A 17,339-nucleotide genomic window follows, 5' to 3' on the forward strand; every position below is an offset into this window, starting at 1 on the left:
AAACTAACCGATCCCTGCTGACTTCTTGGAGCCTGTCTCCAGCTGCCACCTGGCCTTCGAAGGAGAGCATGCCTGCCTCCTGCAAGGCTGGGATTGGAGCTCACTGCATGTGCTCTGTGGGTTTGCAGACCCTAGGCTGCAATGTCCCTGAGTTCCTTCCTGCACCGAAGTTCTTTGATTCTTCTGTGCTTTTTTTCTGTCTCCTATGTGCCACTTCACCCTCTATTGTTTGCCTTTGGCTTAAATATCTCCATGACAGAGAACTCGCCGCCTTCCCTCAGACAGAATTGTTAGATTGCTATTCTTTGTGTGAAGCTCATGTCTGTCTGCCTCTCCGTCTGGAAAGATGCCATGGGTTCAGAAGGAGTTTATGGCCTTAGATACAGGGCACCTTAGTAATCAATTTATTGTTACTGCCTTCTGGAGGCATGCAGAATTTCTGCTTTTTAATATTATACGACAGTGACAGAGAAAGCTTGGGAATATCCTCTGAGAAAAGCACTTTGAAAACATGGTCACTGCTTTTATACTGCAACCCTGTGAAGCTGGTATTGTCCCTTCCATCCTACAGGCCAGGAAGCCGAGGCTCAGAGTTAACAGAGCGGCCTTCTGAGACCAAGCCTGAGCACCTCTCGCCAGCTGCCCTCCTGGTCCCCAGCCCTGTCCCCAACCTTCTGTTCTGGCTCCCCCGAAAGCCCACGGCCTCCCGTTCTCTCGCCCCCCCGCAGGTTTCCATGTGATCCCCACCATCTCCAGCATCGTCCCAGAGAGCTGCCTGCTGATCGTGGTGGGGCTGCTGGTGGGGGGCCTGATCAAGGGCGTGGGCGAGAAGCCCCCCTTCCTGCAGTCAGACGTCTTCTTCCTCTTCCTGCTGCCGCCCATCATCCTGGACGCGGGCTACTTCCTGCCGCTGCGGCAGTTCACAGAGAACCTGGGCACCATCCTGATCTTCGCCGTGGTGGGCACGCTGTGGAACGCCTTCTTCCTGGGCGGCCTCATGTACGCTGTGTGCCTGGTGGGCGGTGAGCAGATCAACAACATCGGCCTCCTCGACACCCTGCTCTTTGGCAGCATCATCTCGGCCGTGGACCCAGTGGCCGTGCTGGCCGTCTTCGAGGAGATCCACATCAATGAGCTGCTGCACATCCTTGTCTTCGGGGAGTCCCTGCTCAATGACGCCGTCACTGTGGTGAGGGGTCCAGGGGCGCTGCACACAGGGCACAGGCCCCAATCCAGGTCCAGGAGCCTGTCCCTCTCCCGCCCACTAAAACCAATGCTAAAAACAGCCAAGTCACTTGGTGCTTGCTGTGCACCAGGCGCCATGCTGAGCACTTTGACAGGGATCCTCTCATTTCATCCTCAGGACAACCTGAGGAGAGCTGAACCGTTCTCATTTTACAGAGGAAGAAACAGCCTCAAAGAAGTTAAATAGCTTGCTAGAATGTCATAGAACCAGTTTGTGCTTGAACCAGGTCTGTCTCACTCCAGATTTCTTGCCTTATGAGGTCAACGTGCTCCCTCCTTATAGTTTGATGTGATCTTGGCTAAAGTGCTTGTCTTCCTTGTGCCTCAGGTTCCTCTTTACGGCCCATTTCATCTCCAAGGGGCCTTTCAGCTCTTACATAGGCTACTTAAGTTAGAATTTGTTATGTGCAGAGTTTTGGGGTAGAGATTGTGGAAAAGGGTCAAACCTGCAGAAGATGATAAGTGAAATGGATTAGCCTCTTGCTTGCTATGTGTCCTTAAGCAAGTGACACTACCTCTCTGGACCTCACCTTAGATAGAAGAAAATTGATTTTCTCCCAGGGTCTAGTGAGGATAGGCACCCAACTCAGGAACTTCACACACACTCCCAGCCAGTTTCCTCACACCCCAGGAAACAGGAATGTGTGTGCACACATTCATGATCCCCTCCTAAGCTGGACCCCTCAAAGAGGAACTGCTCATATAGGAAAACACACACACACTCCCTGTGCCCCCAGCCTCTCAGGAAGCAACACCGCAGATGGTGATAATAGAGGTCCAAGTGCTGCCTGTCTAGATGTATACTGCCTCTTCTGATCTGCACAGTAACTCCATGAGATTGGCACTATTATTATCCCAGTTTTTCTAGATGAAGAACCAGGCACTGAGAGGTCACATTCACTGATAAGTGATGCAGCCAGGGCTCATGTCTGCACAGTCTAGAGCAGAGCCCAAGCATGGAACTCTGCCCCTCTGCCTTTCTGTGTGCCACTGACAGCAAGGAGGACCTTGCCCTCTATGTCTCGCCCCTTTGTTCCAGGTGGTAGACCATGAGGACCCTAGTCCCTGTAGCCCTGTAGTCCCTACAGGCCAGGAGTGAGCTGAGGTAGCCCAGGGCTAGGGTGCACCTACCGACAAGCCTATCTGCTGCTGGTGCCCACCCTGTCTCCCAGACAGCTGTGGTCTAAGCAGCAAGAGACCTGGCCAGTACCCAACATCTGCCCTTCTTTCTCTGGGCATGAGTGTGTGTGTCCTGTTTCCCAGACAATAAGGCTGCTCCTGAGCTGCCTGGCATCAGATCTGTGCCCTTGTGCAGGTCACTTCCCATGTCCCACATCTCCTGCCTCCAGACACTGCGCAGGTGCTGAGAGCTTTGGAGAGTTCCCTCTCATGGATTCTCAGGCCCTGTACCCCTTCCCACCAGGCCTGTAAACTCTCTGGCTGGTTCCTGGCAGCGCCATCTAGAACTGATAGAACCGGGCTCATGTGGGCCTGGGAGCCTCTGTGCCAGCCCCTAGGAAAGTGAAACTTCAAAGCTGAACCTCCTGGGGAGGCATCAGCCTACAGCCATCAGGGAAGGAGTCCTGGGCCCAGTCCTGCAGCTCCTGGGCTGGGGCCCTCTGGCCTGTTGTTTCACCTCTGAGCCTCAAGTTTCATTCCTTGGCATGCCTCCTCAGAAGTTGTTGAGTATCCTCTAGGATAAAGACTGTTCAAAGGACTTTACAGTGTATGAAGTGCCATTTACACATCCAACAATAGTGTTAGAGGCCATCTATTTCCCTGATGCCTTAGAGAACCTCCAATTCCACAGCATCTGAACCCGGGGAGCTTGTTAATAGAGATTTCTCAGTCTTGCCCAGAGTGTCCAAATCAGGTATGGCCTGGCCAGGTATCTATTCAGAGCTTGAGAAATCTATTCTGAGCCAGCACAGTGGCACATGCCTGTCATTTCAGCGACTCAGAAGGCTGAAGCCAGAATGATCATCAGTTTGAGGCCAGCCTCAGAAACTTAGCAAGATCCTGTCTCAATATAAAAAGGATATAATTGAGTATAAAGTACCCTTGGGTTCAATCCCCACTGCCGAAAAGAAAAGAAATCCTGTTCCCTGCTTTGCCCTAAAAGGGACACTGAAATCCAGAGAGAAGTGAGATTTGTGCAAGGTCAAACAGTGAGGGAGAAGGCATAACCAGACCAGTTGCCACTAACACTGCCTGTGAACTGGCACTTCTCAGCACTTAACCTTTACTAACTCACTAAATCCTCATGGCCGCCCATTTCAAGCTCATTTTATAGATGGGAAACTAAAGCTCAGGGAGATGGAGGGCTGGGCCTGTGCACACAGCAAGGGAGCAGCAGGGCCGTTTGATTGGCTCTGGCTCAGAACCAGCGTGGCATGCTGTGGGCCCCTCTGGCCCCTAGTCATGGTTGGCACTAGGGTTTCTCTGCTACCATGTGGCTTCTTGTGGCCATGGTCCACTCAAGGGATGGAATCACCCCGGGTGGACCCCCAGGGAGCCGTGGGCCCACCCTGCTCTCCTGCCCACCAGCCTGCACGTCCTCCCCAGGTCCTGTATCACCTCTTTGAGGAGTTTGCCAACTATGACCACGTGGGCATTGTGGACATCGTTCTCGGCTTCCTGAGCTTCTTCGTGGTGGCCCTGGGCGGGGTGTTTGTAGGCGTGGTCTACGGGGTCATCGCAGCCTTCACCTCCCGATTCACCTCCCACATCCGGGTCATCGAGCCGCTCTTCGTCTTCCTCTACAGCTATATGGCCTACCTGTCAGCCGAGCTCTTCCACCTGTCGGGGATCATGGCGTGAGTCTGGGCACAGCAGGCTGTGAGGTTGATAGGCAAAGTCACCAGTGTGCAGGGTCATGAGGGAGCTCCCCAGGACTCGGCCTCCAGCCTCCAGGCATGAGACACAAGCTCCAGGCTCCAGGACTGCTTGGTAGCCATTTAAATGACCAAGGTCATCAGAGGCTTCCTAGAAGAAGAGCACTTCTGTGGGCTCTGTGGGATTCAGGAAGCTGGAGAGGGCATTCCTGACTGGAAGTAGATGAGGCAGGAGCAGCCTGTGTTCCAGTTAACCCAGGGTTCAGGAGCGCAGACCCGGGCTGCCCTCAGGAGCACTGAGCCCAAACTCCTGGAATGTCTCAGCCCTCCGCTTCCTCCCTGTGTCTTCAAAGGGAGTCCCATAGTTGGAGCTGGACACAGGCTCTCATGCACCCCTCCCCTCAGTGGCCCCAGTCAGGGGCTTACCAGGCCTGAGTGGTGGAGGTCCGGATGCCTCCATGTTGAAGGAGGGAACGAGCTGTGGAGAGGCAGTGAGGAGCACAGGGGTTCCCTGGGAGAAAAACAGAAGTAGCTCGGTGGTGCCCGTCTGGAGTCCCAACAACTCAGGAGCCTGAGGCAGGAGGAGCACAAGTTCCAGACCAACCTCAGCAACTTTGTGAGACACTAAGAATTTAGTGTGACCTTGTCTCCAAACAAAAATAGGGTTGGGGATGCAGATCCGTGGTTAAGTGACCCTGGGTTCAAGCCCTGGTATAAAAAGAAAAAAGGAAATGCAGAGGCCTAGTTGAACAGGGAGATTCAGGGTGGTAGGGAGGAGGCCTGGGCAGCAGGAGCAGAGCCCACTGTGGTTGCTGGGCTTGGAGGACTCAGGTTACTGCCTAGAACAAAGCTCCCTGTGGGGACCCATTGAGAGGAGGGGGACAGGTCATGCACGGTTGGGAGTTAACCCAAGATACCATGGAGTGTGTTGGTGACTCTCCTTGGGCAGAAGCAGCGTGGCCTTGGGGAGAAGGTGCAGGCTTTGGAGTTGGACAGACCCTAGTGTGCATCTCAGCCCTGCTGCTTGCCACAGCGTGACCGAGGGCAGGAGAGTCATATCCCTCACCTGAAAACTGCAAGAGTGTACCCAGCCCTGAGGGTTCATGCGGGGATTGAGTGTGAACAGTCGTGCAAGGCCTGGCCCTGACAGTTGCTGAGTAAACAGGCACCTGTTCGTCCTGGTGCCCTAGGCCACAGAGGGTGCTGAGAAGGTGCGGCTCACCCCTGAACCCCACTCTCCCCCCACCCTAGACTCATCGCCTCTGGAGTGGTGATGCGCCCCTATGTGGAGGCCAACATCTCCCACAAGTCCCACACCACCATTAAGTACTTCCTGAAGATGTGGAGCAGCGTCAGCGAGACCCTCATCTTCATCTTCCTCGGCGTCTCCACTGTGGCCGGCTCCCACCACTGGAACTGGACCTTCGTCATCAGCACCCTGCTCTTCTGCCTCATCGCCCGGGTGCTGGGTGAGGGATGGGCCCAGGCCACGGGAGGAAGGAGTGTGTGTGTGTGGTGTATCGTGTGGAGGGGCCAGGCCCTGGGGTTCAGTGGGGGGAGAGTGTATGTGTTTGTGTGTGTGTGTGTGTGTGTTCATAGGGACTGGGCTGTGGGGGGTGTTGTGTGAAGGAGCTGGGCTGTGGTTTATGGGGTGTGTGTGTTATTTTTATGTGTATGTGTGTCAGTAGGGACTGGGCTGTGGTGGTGAGATGCAGAGTGTGAGGGTGTGTGTGTGTGTGTGTGTTGGAGGGGCTCCGGGTGGCTCCTGGATTTTCCCATTCCTTTTCTTCAATGTCAGTGCCACAATGGGCCCAGGCTCACAGTGAGTGAATGACTCCTGGAAATAGAGTCAGAGTGAGGGGTCTTTGAGACTCTGACTCTGAACCTTTAGGTTTTCTAAGGAGGATCTGAGGCCCTCAGACCCAGGTCTGTGACTCTGGGCCAAGTGTTGGGTTGTCACAGCATGAATGTCATAAGAACTTACAGGGCTGTCTGCTGCTCCCCAGCCTTGCGCTGCCAGACCCAAGTCACCTGTGGGGACCAGGCCTTGAGTTCTTGGGTTCCACTCCCATGGGCCAAATGTGCCTTACCTCTGTGGCTAGGCCCTCTCTGGACCTCACTTACCTCCCTTGAAATAAGGGCTGGGGCTGTGTGCCTGAGCCTGGCTGGGTGTTGCATTGACTTGGGTTCTGTTTTAAATCCCTATTGTTCCTGATCTTCATTCTCCAGGAATTCTAGTTCTATGGACTGAGGTTAGACCCCGTCTGCATTTTAAAATAATACTTTATTGTGGTCAAATACATAGAAAAGTAGGGAGAATCGGATAATGATTCCCACTGTGCCCTTCATACTTAACAAGTATCAACTTGTGATGAGCCTTGTTTCATCTTTTCCCTCTCCCTCTCCTGACCTCCAGCCACTGGAGGCCTCTGTGTTGTCTCTAAACCACACTCAGCTGGAAACTCCCTGAAGGATCCAGCTCTTGGATTGAGGGATTTGGAGTGGCCTGGGCTGAGGGACCCAGGAAATGAGTGGGCTGGGTGGCTTAGTGGTAGAGGCTTCCTGGGTAAGCACTGAAGTCCCTGGTGCAGGGCCAGGGGGTGCTGGGGACACCCTGACCCCTCTCCCCTTCCCTGGCAGGCGTGCTGGGCCTGACCTGGTTCATCAACAAATTCCGCATCGTGAAGCTGACCCCCAAGGACCAGTTCATCATTGCCTATGGGGGCCTGCGAGGGGCCATTGCCTTCTCCCTGGGTTACCTCCTGGACAAGAAGCACTTCCCCATGTGTGACCTGTTCCTCACTGCCATCATCACCGTCATCTTCTTCACCGTCTTTGTGCAGGTGCTGAGCAGGCCCAGCCTTGGGGACCCTGACTTTCCTCTGGGAAGAGGAAAGTGTGTTACTCAACATGGGGCCACGGGTTCCAGTCCAGGCTTCAACATTAACTTGCCGTGTGGCCTTGGGCAAGCCACTGCCCCTTTTGGGCCTTAGTTTCCTCAGTTGCAAGGTGAAAACTGTGACACTGAGTCATTGAGAAGTGACTAATCAGAATGTAAGGTGTACAGAGAGCTGCCTCCTGCACTGAGGGACTTGACGGGGTGGGGGTCAAGTCAGCAGGCCCAGGTCGGATTCTACCCCCAGCCCATCGCCAGCCTTCAGCAAGTTAGCATCTTGGAATCTTGGTTTCTGCAGCTATAAAGTGGGAAAAGCAGCATAGCACAGGCAACTGGAGGAAGCCTGGATTCAACTCTGGTTCTGCTGCTGTGGGACCCTGGGAAAGACCTTCCCATCTTTGTCTTGTTTCCCCACTTGTGACGTGAAGGGTCTAGGCTAGATGTTCCCCAAGAATCCTTCCATTGTGCTGGTTAGGGTTTCTTTCCTTCTTTCCTTTCTTCTTTTCTTTTTCTTTTCAGTACTGGGCTCTTTTTATTATTTATTCAGAGACAGGTTCTCACTAAGTTGCTTAGGGTCAAAATTACTGAGTCTGGTTTGAACTTGCAATCCTCCTGTCTCAGCCTGCAGAGCTGCTGGGATTACAGGTGGGCCCCACTGTGCCCAACCTGTTAGGGGTTTCTGTATACTTCAGTGACAGTCCCCAGGAAGCCCAGCCTGGGATAGTGCACATTGCTTCATAACTCTTGAGTGGCCTTGGGCAGGTGAGATGCTGTCTGGGCCTCCATTTCTTTCCCATCCCTCCTGTCTTTCCTGGGCACTGATCTTTGAAGTGCTAGATGGGACACATCTCTGTCTTCTCAAGAGAAAAAATTACAGGGGAAACCAGGGGCTGGGTATATTTTCTCTCCTTTAAAAAGCAAGAGGGGCTGGGTGTGGTGTTACATGTCTATAACCCCAGTTACTTGGGAGGCTGAGGCAGGAGGATCCTAGGTGCCAGGCCAGTCTGGGTAACTTAACAAGAACCTGCCTCAAAATAAAAAGGGGTGGGATGTAACTCAGAGGTAGAGCACTTGCCTGTCCCAGAGTTCAAACTCCAGCACCAAACACACACACACACACACACACACACACACACACAGAGGCAAGGGGGTTGCCTCTTTTGTGCTCTTACCCTGCTTCTATCACTAAAGTATTGTTTCACCTTGACTTTGTAGTTGTACATGCTAATGGTGTTCCAAGCCCATTTTCACTGAAGGCCACATTGGGGTGAAGACCCTTCTTGGAGCCATCCTGCTGGAGTTGTTATTTTGTTTTTTAGATCTTTTCTTAGTTGTAGATGGACGCAATCTCTCTCCTCTCTCTCTCTCCTCTCTCCCCGAACCCAGTGCTTCACACGTGCTAGGCAAGCGCTTTGCCATGAGCCACAGTCCCAGCCCCCTGCTGAGTTTGTCTTGCCTATATTGCTTCAGTAGGACCTTGGGAAGTTGCTTATTCTCTTTTGAGCCTCAGTTTCTTTATTTGTAAAATGGAGGCAGGGAAAGGATTGTTGTCCCCTTAGGCTATTATAGGTATCAAAGGGCTAATGCTTAGGAGACATAGTCACCAGGCAAGTGTGCAATGCAGATAGCCACTGCTAGTATCTCTAGGTCCTCCCAGTAGCCTGTGAGGGTGGCAGAGCACAGCCAGTTCCCCCTGTCTGCCATCCCTCACTCCTTGGTTGCAGAGCAAGTCTGGTGGAGCCCACATTTGAACCCAGGCCCCAGCTAGATGACCAGTCATTTGGCTGTGGGCTGCCAGACCTCTGACTGTCTCCTGGAAGCAGCAGGCCTCAAGCACCCGCCTTTATCTAAGTGCTGGGGTGGAGGTGGGGAGTCCTAACACCCTAGGTCCCGGGAGACTGAGGACCTACCTCAGAGCAGAGGCATCCTTATCTCAGGGAGGCTGGGGGAGGTGGGATGCTCCACAGCCCCCTGCCAGGATAGCAGAACTGGAGTGTGTGATACCCACCTGCCTCCCTAGGGCATGACCATTCGGCCCCTGGTAGACCTGTTGGCTGTGAAGAAAAAGCAGGAAACGAAGCGCTCCATTAATGAAGAGATTCACACACAGGTACCAGAAGCTGGGGCTGGACTCTGGGTTGCAGGAGGAAGCTCAAGGAGCTGGGGAGCAGCTAAGCCTCCACTGCCCTCACCTCTTCCTCCCTTATCCCAGTGCTGGAGTGATCCAGCAGCCCTTGGGGCTACCTGTCAGAGTTCAGCCATAGGGAAAGTGTGGTGTGAGTGGCTGGAAGCCATCTCTTCCTCTAGTTGAAACCTGCTGTAGGTGTTGGGTTCAGGTGGGTCCAGGAAGGGGCTGGGCAGACTCCAGGAGTAAGGGTTTGCAGTAGATACCCAGGCCACTGGACTTCAGGATGTGGGTGGTGGTTGCCACCTCCTGGCTGCTCCTGGAACTACAGGCTGTGCTGAGCAGGGCTGCAAGCAGGGTGGAAAGTGGGGGCCTGGTCAGAGGTCTGGGTAGGGAAGTAGCCCAGTAGTAAGGCTTGACCTGGCCCTGGGCCCATTTCAGTTCCTGGACCACCTTCTGACAGGCATCGAGGACATCTGTGGCCACTACGGCCACCACCACTGGAAGGACAAGTAGGTGACAGACTTTGGTGGGTGGGGGAGGGGCGGGAAGGGGCAAGCAAGGGTCTCCCGGGGCCTGGGCATCTCCCCATGCCCAAGAGCTGGCTTCATCCATCTCCCTCCTCCTCCCATCAGGCTCAACCGATTTAATAAGAAGTATGTGAAGAAGTGTCTGATCGCTGGTGAGCGCTCCAAGGAACCCCAGCTCATTGCCTTCTACCACAAGATGGAGATGAAACAGGCCATCGAGCTGGTGGAAAGTGGGGGCATGGGCAAGATCCCCTCTGCTGTCTCCACCGTCTCCATGCAGTGAGTGCCAATGGCTCATCTGGGCATTGTCTATACCCACACACTGACCCATCTTGCCCAGCCTGGGGCAACCAACTGGTGGGAGTGGTGCTCTGTTGCCTGTCAGGGAGGGTGTGAGATCTTCAGGGCCTCACCAAGAGCCTGAGACTTTGGCCACCCACCCAGGCCATCCCCAGCATGATCTGCTTCTGGCCCAGCCCAGTAGAATCTAGGGTCACAAGAATGGGGTCCTCATGTATGCTCTGTTGTCCCAGGAACATCCACCCCAAGTCCCTGCCTACTGAGCGCATCCTGCCAGCATTGTCCAAGGACAAGGAGGAGGAGATTCGCAAAATCCTGAGGAACAACCTGCAGAAGACCAGGCAGCGGGTGAAGGCCTACCCCAGCCGGGAAGCCCAGCCCTGTGGTCTCCTCTGCAGCCTTCCCCTGCATGTGCCTTGGCACCCTCTCCAGAGTTTCTGCCCAGCCTCCTGCACTGTCCTGCATGTAGCCAAAGCCTCCCTAACCCTGGACATCCAGGGGGCCTGCCCTAACGTCAGTTCCTCCTACAGCTGCGGTCCTACAACAGACACACATTGGTAGCTGACCCCTATGAAGAGGCCTGGAACCAGATGCTGCTCCGGAGACAGAAGGCCCGGCAGCTGGAGCAGAAGGTATGCACCCGACTGAAACTGGCCCCACTGCCTCCCTCAGAGAATCTGGGTTCTTCCTGTACCCACAATTCTAGTGCTTCACCAGATCTCTCCAAAGAAATATTCCTATTCTAGAAACTAAGCGGAGTTTGAGGGGGTTTGTTGCTGGTGTCAGGGTTTGAGCTTTATCCCAGGGGAGTGATATGTGGAGGGCATAAGGGTGGCCTGAGTTGGGGCCATGGCAGGAGAGAGAGAGAGAGGAGTGGGTAGGTTTAAAGGACACTAAGGAAGCCAGTGCAGTGGTGCACACCTGTAATCCCAGCAACTCCGGAGGCTGAGGTAGGAGGATCATAAGTTCAAGACCAGCCTCAGCAACTTAGCAAGACTGCCTCAAAATAAAAGGGCTGGGGGTGTAGCTCAGTGGTAAAGTGCCCCTAGGTTCAATCTCCAGTCCCCTGCTTTGGGGGGGAAAAAAAAAAAGGATACTGAGGAAGTACAACTAATAAGACTTGGTCACCAGTTGGAGGTGGAGCCAAAGTTCAGTTGTGACATGTCAAATTTAAGATGCCTGGGAGCCAGCCAGGGCCCAGGTGTTCCCTTTCAAGTTGGCTTTTTGGTCTGGAACCTCAGGGGCAGGAGTATTTAAGGCTTCCCAGGGGAATCACCTAGGGGAATAAGCTCCCAAGAGCCCCCAGAGTGCCAGTGTGGGTCCTAGTGCAAGCACAGGAAGGAGTCTCATGAGGAACCACCAGCCTCAGGTGCCATCCGGCTCCCTCCTGCCCAGCTGCCCAGCTTACCCTGACTGCTCTCTCTGTCAGATCAACAACTATCTGACGGTGCCGGCCCACAAGCTGGACTCGCCTACCATGTCACGGGCCCGCATCGGCTCAGGTAAGGGCCTAGAGAGAGGCCTTCAGCTGGTTGCTTTGCACTATCACCTCCTGATGCTGAGGTTCCAGCAGGAACAGGCATCTGGGAGCCAGTTGGGAGGAGAGGCTTCCTCCTTGCTGACCTTGCCTCTTTCCGAGCCATCAGCTATATCTACGTCAGGCGGGGCTGGGGGTGGGCGGAGCAGGCAGGATGGCCCTACTTTTATTCGCAAACACAAAGATGCTCCAGAGGCCGCTCACAGTGAGGACTGTGACAAGAGCTGGAGCAGATCCAGGCCTTGAGCCCACGTGGCGGAAGAGGGCAGAACTCTTTATAGGCCTAGGCCTCTGGGATGGGCCATGACTTGGGAGGGAGGCTTAATTCTTGACCTGTGGAGAGACTATGGGAGACCCTGATCTAAAAGAACAGTCTGAGGGAAGAGAAGCTGGGGATGGAACTGTCAATCAGCCTGTATAGAGTTCTGAGGCAACAGGATGGCTGCACTCATGGGGGCTCTGGGGGTTACTAACTCAGGCTGGGGGAGCCCTTCTTGCAGTGCAGCACATGCTGGGCAGGGCAGAGGGGCAGAACCAGAGTGCCAATGTGGGTCCCAGTGCAAGCACAGGAAAGCACCTCATGAGGAACCACCAGCCTCGGGTGCCATCCGGCTCCCTCCTGCCCAACTGCCCAGCTTATCCTGACTGTTCTCTGTCAGATCAGCAACTCTCTGACGGTGCCTTGTATCTTGCTCTTGGTTCCCAGACCCACTGGCCTACGAGCCAAAGGCCGACTTGCCTGTCATCACCATTGACCCTGCCTCCCCACAGTCTCCTGAGTCTGTGGACCTGGTGAATGAAGAGCTGAAGGGCAAGATCTTGGGGCTGAACCGGGATCCAGCAAGGTTGACTGAGGAGGATGAGGATGAGGACGGGGTCATTATGATGCGGACCAAAGAGCCTTCATCCCCAGGCACTGATGATGTCTTCACCCCTGGGCCAAGTGACAGCCCCAACTCCCAGAGGATACAGCGCTGCCTTAGTGACCCAGGCCCCCACCCTGAGCCTGGGGAGGGGGAGCCCTTCATCCCCAAGGGGCAGTAGCACCAGGGCCAGGGGCAGCGCCCATCCCACAGACTCTCCCACCAGAGCAGGGCTGGGGGAGCTGAGGGCTCCCCTCACCCTTCCTGACCTGGATTGGCCTTGCCCCTTCCCCCGCCGCATGGCAGCTGGGCCCACAGCCCCCACAGCAGCACGGCTTCCCCCTGCCTCCTGGGAAGCGTCCCCCTCCCATTGGAACTGTCTTCCCAATCATTTGGCAGAACTGCTGGGTGGTGAGGCAGGCCCCGCCCCTTCTCCAGATCCAGGCTCCCCCATACCTAGACCAGGACCATAAGGCCACTAGTCTCCCAGGCCACAAGGCTCCTCGCTCCACTACATCACCTCCTTCAGACAAATCTTCATTTCTAACCAAAGAGCCTCTGGCTCCACTGTGGTTCTACCCAGGAAAGGAAGGAGCTGAGGCCTCCCTTGCCCTTGGCCAGGCCCTCCTTTATCAGGAGATGCCAGGGGAACAGACATGTGGCTGGGGGAGGGATCAACAGTCCCACCCTACTCCTGCCAGCTATGTCACCCTGGCCCACCACCTGAACTGTCCTCACTCAGAACTGCAGGCTGGGGGAAGGTCTGAGCTTCTCTGACTGGAGCTGAGGCTCTTTGGAGTCATCTGATGGGGACCATTAGGCTTTCTGGGGCTGCTGCCTAGGGAGGAACTGTCTAGGATTTCAGAAAGTGCTGCCATTTTTTGTTGTTTGTTCACACTTCCACACACCATTCTATTTGCACAGAGGTACTCCTTTTTTTAGAGCATCTGAAAACCCCTGGACAGTCAGGGATCTGCCCCTCTCACCCCTCCTCCTGCTCCAGAGAGTTCCCCCTCATATTCCCATGTCTCTCCTACACTCCAAAACCTGTCTCCTGCCTGCTGGGCTCTTGACTCTCAACCAAGGTTCTGATTTTAGACGTGGCCCCAACCATGACCCTATCATGATTCTCCAGCCTCACAGGCGTGGGGCCTCCTGGTGCCTGTCTTGCTCTTGGCCTGTCCCCAGGAACCTCTCCTATGTCCACTCAGCTTGCTGTGGAGTCCAGCCTGGGGAGAAGGTCTCCCCTGAAGTTCTCCCACCTGGTTGGGGCTGCTGGGATAGACAGAGTCCTAGGCCCCCAGAGGCCTTTGCTCATAGGCACATACTCCCGACCCCCCACTGCCACCATGGCTGGGCCCAGGTCTATGGGTGTCTGCACTCCCACTGGGCACCCCCTCCCCCAGGATTGTGCAATAGTCAGAGCACCCTCTCCCAGGGGACAGGGCCACGGGTGCTCGGCCCATCTGTCCATCTCCTCTCCATGCAAATGCTGTCTGGAGCAGGAGTCACCATGCAAAATGACGTCGACAACCATGTACAAAGCCACCACAGCTGCTGCAGCTCTGCCGCCTGTATAGAAGAAACTGAACCTTTTTCATATTCTAATAAATCAATGTGAGTTTTTGATAAGAGTCCAGGGCTGCTTCCTGGGGGTGAGGGATTTCAGGAGAGAGGAGGACCTAAGGTACTTGGCTCAAAGGCTGGCACAGAAGTGCTTAGCCACCATCAGCTGCTGGTGTGGTCATTTCTATGTGCCAGGCCCCAGAGATACAGCAGCATGAGCAGGATGTGCTTGCCCTTGGGCGGCCTTGGCCTAGCATGGAGGAGCAGCGCTCATCAACATTGACACAGCCGTGGAAAATCCCAGTGCGTGTGGCATGAATAAAAGGCTGGGGAGGGGTGGATGAAGAGGACTCTCCCGATTATGTGACATCCTAGAAGATTGATGCAGGCACCAATGTAACCAGGTGGAGAAGGTCTTGGGGAGGTTCCAATTATTCTAATTGAGAGCTGCATATGCAATAGCTGAGGTCTGGGAAATGCTCATGCGGCTGGGTCAGAGTAACAGCAAAGGAAGGATAGGCCCTGTAGTCCATGGTTATGGCCTAGTCCTTAAACTAGGAAAGTCACTGAAGCCCTGTGTTCTTACCTGTGACCCCTGGATGACGTGCTCAGGTGCACATAAATAGCTCAGCCAAGGTTGGATTCCTGAGGTGCATTTATAAGAACTGACCACCAGAGGGCAGTGGGGCCTTGGCCCACACCCCAGATCCCCTTAAGACAGACCTGAGCTGTCCAGAAAAGATCCTGACCCAGCCTGGAGCAGGAGCTAGTGTAACTTACAAAGTCCAAAGTACGCAGTGCCAAAAGAACTGTAGGGAGAGACCACACTGCATTTTTGTACTGATGTCCTAGCAGGAAATGGATGGCACACTCAAAGGGTGTGGGCAGGATTATGGGTCCCAGGGATGGGACCCAGTGGGGTTCTCTACAGGAAACTGTAGAGATGAAAGGGCAAGAGGAGGAACTGAAATTCTGGAAGGAGTGGGAGGTGTGCCCAGCTAGAACTGTGGCTGCAGGGAGCAGAACACAGCCCCTGCCAGAGGGGACCAGGGAGCACCTGTTCTGACTTCTTTGCTCCTCATGGTGCCCCCATTGGCCAAATCCAACGGAAAACAGGAGAGGAGGGCAACTTGAGTGAGTGAATTTAGATGGGAAACAGGACATCCAAGCAGAGTCATCCCTGTGTCCCTCAACCCTTGTCCTTTGGGTGAAAAACTCCAGTTCCTGTTGCTTTATAGTTACAGAATTTCTGTTTAACATAAAAAAAAGTTTTAATTGATGTACAACATTGTGAATGTACTAAATGCAACTTAACTATTCACTTTAAAGCTGTTGATTTTATATAAATTTCACTTCAATTTTTCTTTAATGGAAGGAAGAAAAAAGACCCTCACCACCAAGAGGGGAAACAAAAATTTTCACCACCATCATATCTTGTCATCTTTCAGTCATACTCACTTGGAGACTAAACATATTAGTTGTCATCATGGCTCTTTAGAACAACAGAGGCACAAATAACAACAGAGAATTGTAATGGCTCCCATTTTGGTAGTTGGTCTTGGGGTCTAAGACAATAGTTCCGATATCCTGCTACCGGCTTCCTTGTCCCTCTTACCAGCACTGTGGCTGGCTGGAATTTTTATCTAGTGGGGTATCCAAAACCTCTTTTGGTGGGGCAAAGGCCTCACATATGCTTGGCAAAATCCCAGCCCTGTCCTAAAGCTTTGTTCCTACATAGCCGAACTTCTTACAGCTCTGATATCAATTGGGCTGCCAAGTTTCCCACTGACATCATTATTAGAGGCTTCTGGTGAATCTCCTGAATCCAGGCATAGTCTTCCTGTCCCCTCTCCCCACCGGATTATGTAGCAGGAACTTGTTTTCCTTCCGGTAATCCAAACTAATCACCCTATTTGGTGCAGTTGACTTGCCTCTTGGCCTTTTGGTTAAGCAACTGGCCAAGCTCACTCCCAACTTGAACCATATTTGTGTTCCCTGGAAGCACCCCACATTCAGGCATTAAGGACTCCAGACCCTCTGAACCACAAAGTCGAGGGGATAAAAGCAAAAACCCCTCCATTAAATGAGTTGGAATGATAGAAGGGACACTCCTATATCCACCCCTGGGTCCCTGGGCCTATCATCTGATCTGTGGGAGGGGAAGCCATACCCTGGCTGCTGACTTAAAGGATGTGCTGCCTCCATGATCAACCCAGCCTCACAACCTGCTACCCCCCAGCTGGTGCCCTAACCCTGTTGTGCACCACTGCGCCCGGCAACAGGGCACATAATTCAGGGTTCATCGTAAGACCAGTGCAGTCCGTGGCTGAGACCGTTGCTGGACGTCCTTCACCATAAAATGAAGGTAGGCGGGCAGTGTGTGGGATGGCAGAGTGATGAATGAGACGTGCTATGGAATCCATAAGGGAGGGTGCTGGCAGAAGCACCGAGGCTGGAAGGCAAGTCCAGATTGGGAACACACATTTATTACCACAAAGTAATACATAACGACTCCTTCATGAAGGAGGGGAAGGCGTTAGTTATCCGCCTCCTCATAGGTGGCTGGCTGTTCCCTCTAGGCCAGTGATTCTCAGTTGTTTTGATCTTAGGAGCCCTTCACACTCAGAAATTATTGAGGCTCCTAAGGTGTTTTGTGGGGACTCTATGTATCATTTATGCTGGATTAGAACTTAAAGTCAAGTTTAAAATAGTAATTTATTTAAGTGAATAAACAGGTTAATATAATAAATATAACATTTTTCATGAAAAATAAGTTTCAAAACAAGAATGATAAGTTGAGGGACATTATTTGACAGAGTCTGGCTTAATGGCAAATAACAAAATTCTTAATTCTTCAGCATTTCATCTGTATATGCTCTGTAGCCTCTGGAAGATTCATATATACATATATATTCATATATATATACACATACACATATATGTTTATGTATATGTAAAGATTCATATAATTGAATAAAGATTCATATAATTGGCACTGGAATTTGAACTTAGGGACACTTTTTTTTTATATTTATTTTTCAGTTTTCGGTGGACACAACATCTTTATTTTTTTTTTTTATGTGGTGCTGAGGATCGAACCCAGCGCCCCGCACATGCCAGGCAAGCACGTTACCACTTGAGCCACATCCCCAGCCCAAGGGACATGTTTTTCACTAAACTATATCCCCAGTCCTTTAGAAGTTGCTGAGAGTTTCTAAATTGCTGAGGTTGGCCTCCAACTTGTGATCCTCCTGCCTCAGCTTCTAGAGTCCCTGGGATTACACATGTGTGCCATTGCACACTTTTACTATACAATTTTTCTTTCTTTCTGTTTTTTTTTTTTTTTTTTTTTTTTTTTGTATCAGGGATTGAATTCAGGAGCACTCACCTACTGAGCCACATCCCAGCCCCCCATTTTTTGGCATTTTATTTAGAGACAAGGT

At 52.9% G+C, this 17,339-nt stretch overlaps 1 protein-coding gene across 2 annotated transcripts in view; it reads left to right on the forward strand.

The window, feature by feature from the left end:
* Positions 1-13,957, forward strand: part of Slc9a1 (solute carrier family 9 member A1) — a 56,922-nt gene extending 42,965 nt beyond the window's left edge. For both annotated transcript variants that reach the window (XM_015485437.2, XM_048816041.1), the window contains exons 2-12: positions 729-1,189; positions 3,811-4,061; positions 5,331-5,548; positions 6,720-6,922; positions 8,996-9,085; positions 9,542-9,612; positions 9,736-9,909; positions 10,164-10,278; positions 10,461-10,562; positions 11,360-11,432; positions 12,174-13,957. In XM_015485437.2, coding sequence (XP_015340923.1) covers positions 729-1,189; positions 3,811-4,061; positions 5,331-5,548; positions 6,720-6,922; positions 8,996-9,085; positions 9,542-9,612; positions 9,736-9,909; positions 10,164-10,278; positions 10,461-10,562; positions 11,360-11,432; positions 12,174-12,511 — 2,096 coding nt within the window. In that variant the 3' untranslated portion in view covers positions 12,512-13,957. The remainder of the gene's footprint in view (positions 1-728; positions 1,190-3,810; positions 4,062-5,330; positions 5,549-6,719; positions 6,923-8,995; positions 9,086-9,541; positions 9,613-9,735; positions 9,910-10,163; positions 10,279-10,460; positions 10,563-11,359; positions 11,433-12,173) is intronic.
* Positions 13,958-17,339: the final 3,382 nt, after the last annotated feature.

Source organism: Marmota marmota, unplaced genomic scaffold (genome assembly GCF_001458135.2).
Source record: "Marmota marmota marmota unplaced genomic scaffold, marMar, whole genome shotgun sequence".
Classification (NCBI taxonomy): Eukaryota; Metazoa; Chordata; class Mammalia; order Rodentia; family Sciuridae; genus Marmota; species Marmota marmota.